Source organism: Haliotis asinina, chromosome 2 (genome assembly GCF_037392515.1).
Source record: "Haliotis asinina isolate JCU_RB_2024 chromosome 2, JCU_Hal_asi_v2, whole genome shotgun sequence".
Taxonomy (NCBI): Eukaryota; Metazoa; Mollusca; class Gastropoda; order Lepetellida; family Haliotidae; genus Haliotis; species Haliotis asinina.
This window is the reverse complement of record NC_090281.1, coordinates 86561709-86572756: the sequence shown is the minus strand read 5'-3', so window position 1 is coordinate 86572756 and position 11048 is coordinate 86561709. Positions and strand designations below refer to the sequence as shown.

The window sequence follows — 11048 nt, the reverse complement described above, 5'->3', positions numbered from 1 at the left end:
GAGGTAGCGATGCTTGTACACCAACCACCAACACAGCAACCGACAGATGTGTCAGTGACGTTTTTAGGATTTTTGTAATAAGAGGGGCATATTTTTTCGGATTTTTGTTTTTGGACAGTTTACTGTTTTCATGGATCTGGGCCCGATTCCCGATCGTAATCCCTATACATTAACATAGGCTTACTACTTTTGTAGCGCTACAATCGTTTTGTGGAATGACGCCCTTAAGAATAAGTCATTTGAAAGCGTACAGGTTTCCTTAGAAATTCTTACTTTGATAAAGCGGAGGAAGCGCAACGAGGCGCACAGGATCGAGGTGAAAGTACATGTATATACGAGTAATTTGAAAAAATACCATGTGATCGGGGTATTTGACCATGTTGAACCCCGTAACCCGTGGACATCTGCGTTGTTTAGTCTCGCATGACGGAAACAATATGAGGGAAAGAGGCATTATTTGGTATGAACATCTCAGAAAGAAGGAAACTTTGTTCAGACAAGTCTTGTGTTTTGTGCTTGGATGTTGTCAGATTACTTCTTGTCAGTCAGCTCTGCGTGAACTTTTCAGCTGAAAATGAAACCAAGATATATCATTTGGCAACCCATCCAGAATGTCAAACGGACATTTTCCTTTTCCCGGTGTTTTGGGAACGTTTCATCAGCGCAGACCGGATCGCCAGTCTATTCAAAGACGCTCTTCACAACGCGTTGCCTGTATTTAATTCGAAGATTCGTTTGAGATTTCTCAAAGATGACAAAGAACATTAAACAGTTTGTATGGTATATATTTTAATCTCACATATTCAGTTATTCACAATAGTTATAATAGTAACGACTGCATTCTGTATCACAATTATAAATCTACAGGCTAGCGGTTGGTATTCAGACCTGAGGGAACACTCAACAACGAACAACTGCGGATAGGAGAACAGCGTTTTTGATATGAATATACAGTCGTGAGGAAAGTACGATTTCATATGAACCATGATATACACAATGTGTGGTAACCAACATAAGATTCTTTGCTTGTACTGCATGTTACTTCACGTGACATACTATAAAACAGACAAGTAACTATATGAATTCCATTTGTTGAGGAACTTCATATAAAATGTCCCTCTCTCTAGCCTGAGGTACAGCTACTGTAGCATAGAATGCTGGCAAAACGCGACCGCATTTCTATCGGATATATATCTAGTAGCTTCGAACAATTCTGTTTTGGTTTCAAAACGCTGAGAACGGTGTTTCAGTAACATGTGGAAAGTACGCCCACGCTCACAGGAACAGTGCTGATTGACCAAAGATCACAACCAGTCATCAAACCACAATACTCAGATCGTTGTGGAACGAGTAAGGGTGTGTGTAAACAATCGAGTCTGAACCAGACAATCCAGTGATCAACAGCATAAGAAACGATGTGCGTAACTGGGAACCGATGAAATGTGCCAACCAAGAGCATGATCACCCGATCTCGTTAGTGGCCTCATACAAGCATGGGTTACTGAAGAATTCTAACCCGGATCTTCACGGGTCCGTTGCGTAACTAAGGAAACAAGCTTCATACAGCGACTTAAGCTCTCCTGATCACAGGCTACCATAGCTCTCTGTTGTCAATGTGTATAGGTATTTGCATTTTGAGTATTTGGCAAACCTGTGTGATTATTCCGAGGCTTTCAGTTGTAATCGAGACTGCCTAACACACTCGTCTTGTCAGTCATGCCGTTTTCCTAATTCCTGGACATTCACAGTGGGACAAATATATTCATGGGTTCCTGCTGTGAGTCGATGGCATATACAACCGCTCGGATGTAGAACTACTACGTACCACCCAGCATCTGCATACATCTACCACGGACTTGACGTCCCCCCACGATACAGGTCTCCCGATCCAAAATATGACACGGAACTTGACACAGGCACTGCACCCGATTGTGTCCTTAGTTTACATTGCATCAGTCAGATAGTATCTCCAGATAAACCAAATGGAATCGTGACAATTTCTACGACACTTAAATAAATGATTTCGACACAACTACTCTTTAAAACAAGGTTTCAAGTGGAGAACGAAAGATCATTTTCGTCTGGCCATGCTAATTGAGAAAGTTCTCGGGTACTGGGTCGGTGTTCTAAGAATACACAAGGAGGCGGACACGGCATACGTAGGGCATGTCTTCTCCTAAAAAGCCACACATAATTTCCACATTAATAGGAAATCTCTTCTCAAAGCGATCAATTGCACGAATAGGACAAAAACTATAACAGTTGCATAACAAATACGGTTAATGTTACGGGGAATACCGGTTACTTTGGGGTTTTTATTTATCCTACACGCTCTTGGAACAAATGCCTACGGTACTCACGACAACGTATCTACATATCAAACATAACACTCCACGAAAACTACTGTCATCAATATTCTGTCACCTTTCTTCAATCCAGCAATCCAGGTCACAGCAAAGTCCATAAATATGTCACTTGTTATACGCGTTAAGGCGACAAGTGTTTTAATTTACAACTCGTCCGAAAGTCACCAAGCTTTCAGAAGCTATCTTATCGTTAAGATAGTCGTAAGTGCCTTACACTAAAATTAACATACGACTATCTATACACTATGGCTAAACATGCGTTACCCAAGGTCGAGTAGGTCATTGATTATCCGATCACCTGAGTTATCTATATTCTGGATAAAAGAGTTCTTCCCTTGGTAATAGGTCAGCGATACTTCATTACCAGAATTCTACAGGGTCAAAGTAAACTTAATTAGATAATTTATTAGCCACGAGACTGCTTGTACATACATCTTAACGAAAGTCTCAAAATTGCCACAAAAATAAACTATAAGAGATGCAACATATTTCGACGACCATAAAATCAATGTGGCTGAGGAAACGGTATTGTTACAAAATATGTTTGGCGTAACACAAACGATCGATCGATCGAAGACTTTGTCAACAGAGGCAGGTTGAATTGATTCAGGGGTTATATGGGTAGTCAACACGAAGAGAGATTGAACAAATACAGCACTGTGAGGAGGGTGTACAGCCACTAGTCCTCATATCAACAGCTTAGTGTTTAAAACACTTCTGAACTGCAACATATGAACAATCAAACATTTATTAATTCATAATATTTGGATTATACATATCTCCGATTAAGGTATTACTAACTATTCAACACATATTCACTGTTTTGATAGAAAGTTAAATAAAATTTAATGACCTTAACCCAAAGTAAATGTGTTTAATCGACATTGAGTCTTTCCACAAAAAGGAAGTATACATGCGCAGTTATTCCAGCCCATTCCGCTGATAATACACATTTATCGCATATAGCCATGCACTGCATGCTGACTCCGTGCTGCTGGCGAGAGCTTGTGACGCGATTGTAACGTGACGCGGTTGATAGCGTTAACGAAAACGCCGATAACATCCAGTGCAACATAGGTAACACTACATGTGAAACACGTTGTTAAGTACACCTCTATCACTACCCGTGACACAAACATATTCAGTGTGATCCGTGTAGGACATTTTACCAGATATTTCTGTTTAACGAGCACATTCTACGAACAGTTCGCACATATAAATTTTCTTTACATATCAGTAATAGACAACCAATGCAGATTATTTGATATAAGCTCTCTGTATCCATCTCTATACAAACCTGTATTAATAAAATATGTCTCTATTGAATAGTCTGCTGACAGCATAGGATGACCTGAAAGCAATGTACAATGGCGTCTTCTATATTTATATACTAGTGGCAAATCATTGCAAAAATATTCAGATTTTGGCATACTGGCATAACTATTTAAAAGTCCGCTAGATACAAAGTGTTTCCTAACACCACTTGGTTAGCTTATTTAAGGGCCATTACAGAAAAGGTAACGGACCCCAATCAAGCGAACTCATAACTGATACTACCTACAAAATGTATAATATGTACAACACACATTGCATTTGATGACGAACAACTACAGTTAAAACAAACGTCCGGAACATTTCATCTAGTAAACCATTATACAAATAACATCCACACATTGTATGATAATAAAATATACAAACGTAACATGTTTCAGACGTTTGTTACATAATTCTGAAACACCGCGGTCGTCCAGGGTTAACAGTTAACACAACAGTGATAAACATATTTAGTCATACATTGGTATACAGGGTGCAGCATGTAAACACTAGTATCAAATAGCGACAACGGTCTGGTTTCATGACTTCTACAAGAGGGTTACAGTACTGTACTAAATGACAACGATGACTTGACTCCTGGCAAAATCCTGGTAAGAAGCTAAGAATACTGCATGGGTATAAGCTCACAAGGTTGTAGCTTAAACGTATCTGGACTTGGGCCGGTTAGAAAATACCCCTTTAGGCGTCTATGGCGTTCAAACTCAGCGCAATATGGCGGCGCACGCAAACCACGAGCAGTCGGTTCGAATGTGTTTCGTTCCTGACCTTAACACACAGCGGGGGTGGTTCATTCAGTCGTGCTGGTAACAAACACCCGGTCAGGACGTTCGTTATATGTTATATGTCCAGTGGGAACCTTTGTTATGGCCTCATTAGCCTCACAAGAGCAAACCACATATCCTATTTTACATTCCTCTCAATTGCAAGCCAATGAACGTCGCGGTCTCATCTGCTTTATCCCTGCTCTATAGTTTGGCACTTAGTGAAGATCAGCTAGCAAGTATTGCATACAAGAGTCAGTCGTGATTGCCGTCACCGGGAACTGCTTGTCACGGTCATCACTGCCAACGACATCAACAACGACGGCAGACAAACGTTTCCGGCGCTGCTGTACATCCCGCCGAGGTTGGGGGCTCCGGGCTGTTCACGTGGTGACTCGTAGGGTATGTTTGTATTTGCGCTTCGTCCATTACCCTGGGTGTCGATGTCGTATATATTGGGCATGGCGCTGGTCAGCAAGCGCACAGACACGGTGACGGGTGAGATTTCCGCGGGTTTGCATACCTTGCTCCGGGATCCTGGAGGAAGAACAGGGCGTCATTAGGACTTCATTAACAGCACAGGTATTTCAGTGGCATTCACGTATTGGGATACTTTACCCACAATTGTATATGTTTATGCCCTACGGGTATTCTGGAACAGATCCAAACATGTCTTGGTTTACAAAAAAACACCCATGGAAATGTTTGAATCCCTGTCTAAACAGACTGGAAAGAGCCTGAAAACAAGTTTGAAATGAACCGAATGAAATGTACCCTGAATGCCTGATTTCCATCTACTTTCTGTCCTCCAGATAAGGTGTTACCTCCCTTGAATGCATGGACATATAACTTAATGACCTCCAGGCAGAAAGAGCAGACCACTAAATGTACACTTATGTAGTTACTGTCCTCCAGGTCGAGGGTTACCTCCACTGAATGCATAACACATATCTACTTAAGGTCCTCGAGACCGTTACTTTCCTTAAAAAACTTTTCTTCTTGTCCTCCAGCTCGAGTTACTTCCCCTGAATTACTAATATCCAGCTAGAGTTACTTCCCCTAATATCCGATGACAGTAACCTCTCCTGAATTAATCTACACTTGTCTACTTACGGTCCTCCAGGTAGAGGGCTGCCTTGGGTTTTAGTATGTTGGAGTCGATCTCGACATCTGTGAGGACAGAGCACTGTGTTGTGGGCATCCGGTACATGGCTCGCCACGGCCACCTTCCACCCGATACGTAGTTGGTGATCACCTGTAAATACACTCGGATAGGTAAACATAGGTAAACATGGGTGTGTACTGACCAGGAAGCAAAGCATTTCTCAAACAGTTAAGGGCACATCCTTGCCCTCAACGGGGCATTGGTGAAGCCTTGTGGTGAAAGGGGTTCGCTCGTCACGTCCTAGACCCAGGTTCGATTCCCAACACGGGTGCTATGTATGAAGCCCATTTCTGGCCGTGATATTGCAGGGCTATTCCTAATGTAGGTACTAAGAGCCCATTCATTGGTTTGTGAGAATTTCTGGTTCAAAGTCCGTAATTTGTTATATAACAGCTACGTTTGTTTCTGAATTCAGATCTCTACACGATGTAATCAAACAGAATATTCTTCAAAACTGCGATATTTGTATATTGTGCCATAATGTGGACACGTATTGCTATCAAAATGCAGGCAAAGACCCTCCCAGTCTCGCAGAAAAGTAGCACCGAACTAAAGTTTTAGTGCATATTATTCTTATCTAGTCCAGGGAGCCCCGAGAAGATTAGGATTAAAACTGATCTTCAGCAACCCAATCTTGTCATCGTATCCCAAATTAATGTGCATGATGTTAAGCACTGGATTGTCTGGTCCAGACTTGATTATTTAAAAACCGTCGTCATATAGCTGGAATATTGCGGAGTGGCGGCGTGAAATATGCAAAAATCCAAACACGGGGCGACCAGTCATATTGCTCTTTCTAAACTCTATCCATGTAATCCCCTGGATATTGGTTAATGTGTACTAAAAACTTTCATTTTCCACTTGGAAGCAATCATGGCCAAATATTTGCCATACACACAATGTAATAACGCCACCGGATTATTAACGATAAAAGCCCGATTTCTCCACAAGGCAGAAGAAGAGATTTCATGAAAGAACCTGAGCTAGTGATTGGCAGAGGCAGCCACGTGCGACATCTATCGGTTGATCCAACGCGCACCTGCTCGTCACGCAAAAAGCGCCCTCTCTCCTTGTCAGCGACTTCCGATTCAGAGTAATTGATGCAGGTATTTTATGTGCAGCGAACGCTCTAAATTACTGTTGGTGCAACACTACTGCAGGAACGCGTGGTGCCATTCGTCACGTGTCTGTCATGGGTCTTACTGAAGACAATTGCACGGGCGATTAGTTTTTCTTTGAAAGTTGCTATTAAATTAATGGGTTAAGTTTCGTGTTGTCGCACCTGGCGACAATTAACCGTACTGGCCTGATGTGCCCGTAGTTTCAAGTATGATTAAAAAGCAAGATGGAACAAATGCAGCAATTAGTTGATACATATTGGATGTGTATAATTAAACTGGTAATTGAGCCTTACTCGATATGTTGTCGACCACGCTCAGAACGTACTCATTTATACGAAATGTGTGTTGTTGTTTTTTGTTTTTTTGTTGTTTTTTTTAAAAAAAACAAACAATAGGCATAAACGATGCTGAAATGTCACAAGTTGTTCAAGAAGAGAATAGCTATAGGGATTTTCAACATTAACGTTACAGTGGTGACATCAGTTGTTCAAGAAGAGAATGGGCATATTCCCTTTTAATGTTACAGTGATGACACAAGTTGATAAAGGAATGAATAGGGATATTCATCCATAGCAACTGTTCTGACGTTTGTTTGTTACTCAGCACTATTGCAGCTATATGGTGACATCATCAACTAATCCGGTGAAAGATATAACCTCCGACCCACAACATTAAATCTCATCGGACTGGAAAGGATTGATTGAGTTCAGTTTTATGATGCACTGAGCAATATTACAGCTATATGGCAGTCTGCAAATAATCGAGTCTGGACCAGACAATACAGTGATCAACAGCAGGAGCATCGATCTACGCAATCGATGACATGAGTCAACCAAGTCAGCAACCCTGACCACCCGATCCCGTTAGACGCCTCTTGCATCTTGTTTTAAGTAAAAGATAATTTCAATAATGGTTTTGTTTTTAAACTGAACCGTTCTAAACCTATTATGATAATTGTTATTTTGTTGAAAGATTTCCTACTAGACAACATATGGTGGCAAAAGATGCCAGGTGGTGCTTAACCGTTTATTCTAAGTATCGTAATATTAATCATATTTCATGGGAGGTAAACGTTCCACCTGCTCAATGGGTGATGGCAACTCCCAGTGGAAGTGCTGGCTGAAATACAATCTGTACTAGTTTGTTTCCGTTCTATCCGAAAATATATACAATGTTTGTAAATTCGTTAAGTTAAGTCACACCTAGTATCCATTACAGTCCTGCTCCTACATCAATGGTGTCTACCGGTGATATCTTTGCCGAATAGGGTTCACCAGATCACCCTTTCAGTCATTAACTGGACAGCTCATGTCAGCATGACCCCTGTATTATTAACATGTGAATTGTAACCGACACACCACATCATGGATTAATTCTAAGGATGTATACATGGCATCACAAGGACCACGGGGCATACATCAATGGGAAATCACGCTCAAACCGAAATGCATCTATGAAACAGAGAGTTTTATATTATATTCAAAATAAAAGACTAAATATATTAATCTCTTATAACCCTGTACAGGCATAAATATTCATCACTGACTACCACTGACTAAATACTTATCTCTGATAACCCTTAATTAAGTATTCATCTGTTAACCATAGTCTACACATCTCTTTCCACCCTGGACTGAATAGTCATCTCTCATAGCCCTGGACTAGATTAAATATTTATCTCTGTTAGCCCTACTCTAAATATTAATCTCTAGTAACCCTAGAATGCATATTTATCTCCGTTAACCATAAATTAACCAGTCATCTCCGATAACCCTGCAATACATATTTATCTATGTTACTCCTAAACTAACTAATCATCTCTGATAACCCAGAAAGTCATCTTTGTACACCTGTCATTAAGAGGTGGCATCCCGGGCACAACACTCATCAGTGACGGTCTCATTAGTTATGAACAGCTCATTTCATTGTTTAATATCTTAGTAATATACCGTTAACAAACCATGAAACCTGACACGATACAGAAATGTGCAGTTTACAAATTTAGAGACACAAATGAGAATGGATAATGTTCAGATTAACTGATGATGAAGCTTTCCGAAAGGAAAATACCTTGAATTTTTAATTGGAGCTTTAATTGGTCTCCGGTCTCAGACGTTAGGATACCTATAAACACTTTGAAACACTTAACCTGTGTTTCGAGGATAGAATTGACCCTTGCCGGCCTGATATGTTGTAAAGAGCAACAGCGATGTCTCATTCTCTTTACCAATGTCGGCATTACTGTTATCTAACAATCGTGGAAGCCTTAACGCACACTGCAACAATAAACAGAATCCACTAGGTCGACGCCACCCTCAACTACAACAACATCGTCGTCGGTCGGTATTAATGCTATTAGTCTTCTCATTTCTCCACCTCTCCGTCCTAGCGCCTTCCAAAACTCGGCAGCAATCATAGAGGTTTAAATTCTCAATTGTAGCGGTCATGTCTCGCTTATAAGGCAACCGCTGGGATTATTTAATTAATCAGGTGAGCCGCTCTGAAAACGAAGATGTATAGAAGTTTAGGATCGATTGCCTAATTGACTGACGGATTTCTTGTTCGCCAAGCATCGTGGAAACTAAAACAGCCTCATGACTATCCAGCAGGTGCCCGTTAAACAAGTTGTTCTTAAGCTTGTTGTTTTTAAATAGATGTTTGAACTACATTTAAATTCATACTAGGCTTTTGTTTTCCAGCATCAATGTATAGTCATTTATGAACGCATGGTAGGTTACAATCGGATTATATTGTTCTACAAAGATACACTGAGTCACCATCTGTTTTCATGAATGATAGATTTCTGCAATAGTTTCCCTTCTTTCTACGTGTTTGAAGTTGATTAAAAATGGACGAAGATGCCATTGTGGCAAGGGGACTAACCGTTATCTTGGATCGATAACAACAACATGTGTAGGAATAGGGGAGGAATTTCTCCTCGTTCTTCTCGAAACCTCAGACATGGTCTTTAAATTAATACAAGCCCGCTTCTATCCTCTGCGAACGGATTCTGATCGGACAAATTGTCATTCTAGACAAATTAAATTCTTCTGTAAAAGTTGTTGAAAAGAACTACAGCGAGGAAATGCAATTGGAATGCAGTTTCTTCTAATTAAGAGGTCAGCGGGAAAACAGACAGAATAGGCGCCTTTCAAACTTCGTCTTTTGTGAAGCTAAAAGCTGAAATGCAAGACCTTTACGTCAACCCGCTCTTTAAAATCTCATACAAGTCCCATACATACACATGTCGTCATAGTTTGTGTAGTCATAAATTCTGGTCAAGTCTTGTAGTGGATTATTTGTGGCCGTTGAGCTCGGTGTTATCATGCTTTCAAGCCCTTATTTGTAACTATTGGATGCCAGAACTACTTGCTCGAAGATGTAGAAGTAGTTGTAGTCGATGTCGTAGCCGTTCAGCACTGGAAGACGAAAAGGGCAAAACATTGAAGAAGGGGTGGGCTTGTGTATGGTTGGGTAGGGTGTGGGGCGTCTGGCTTACCATGGATGTAGGAAAGGTCTTGGGATTTGACATGCGCAATGAGTTGTCAATGGCGCTCAGCCACAGCAAATGACTGGAGAATCAACTAAAATTCAAAGTCGAGTATAAAACGGGTAGCAGCCTAGGATCTTTTCAGCCTAAGATATTTCATACACGATAACTACCTTGACCACTTTGTATTAATACAACATTTACATTTGGTTTCATCGGGGATTTGTTAGGGAAGGAAAGTCAACTCAATTGGTTGAAGAATTGTCTCCCTTAGAGTTCAGGTTCTTGAACATTGAAGAAATTTCCGGAAGACATAGGTTCTGATATTCGTAGACACACGGTCGATCCCCACAGTTTATTGGTTAGTATGACAACTATGAATTTCTAAAGTTGTTTCTTATAATATTCCAATGAACTGTACACGTCTCTTATTTGTCCATATGTCGCCACTGAACAGCAAACAAATCAAGCCAAATGTCAGAGTGACCCTTAATCCAATTACAAGCAACACATGGAAAAAAACCATGTATGTCTGGAAGAACACACGTGTTGCTTCCTCGAATGTCAACTTTATAGGGTGTTTGTCTGACATCTGAATTCCCGAGCTAACACTTTTCTTAATGTATTTTCGTGGCCAGCAAACCGGCATCTGGTATCACCAGTATTTAATAGGGATTTATAAACATACGCTGATGACAGTCTGAACTGTATGAATTGTATGAAGTGCATAATGGTGGAAAGGGCTCTGTAACTCTTATTTCAATGCCAACAGTTTGAAAGACTACATACTACAGATTTCTTGCCAATGAA

At 40.6% G+C, this 11048-nt stretch overlaps 1 protein-coding gene across 1 annotated transcript in view; it reads right to left on the bottom strand.

Annotated features, from left to right (window-relative positions):
• Nucleotides 1-4656: 4656 nt before the first annotated feature.
• LOC137274509 (uncharacterized) overlaps nucleotides 4657-11048 on the bottom strand; it is a 108736-nt gene continuing 102344 nt past the window's right edge. Inside the window, exons 15-16 of the mRNA XM_067807732.1 lie at nucleotides 5576-5717; nucleotides 4657-4999 (exon numbers count right to left, since the gene is read on the bottom strand). Of these exons, the coding sequence (XP_067663833.1) occupies nucleotides 4734-4999; nucleotides 5576-5717 (408 nt within the window). The 3' untranslated portion in view covers nucleotides 4657-4733. The remainder of the gene's footprint in view (nucleotides 5000-5575; nucleotides 5718-11048) is intronic.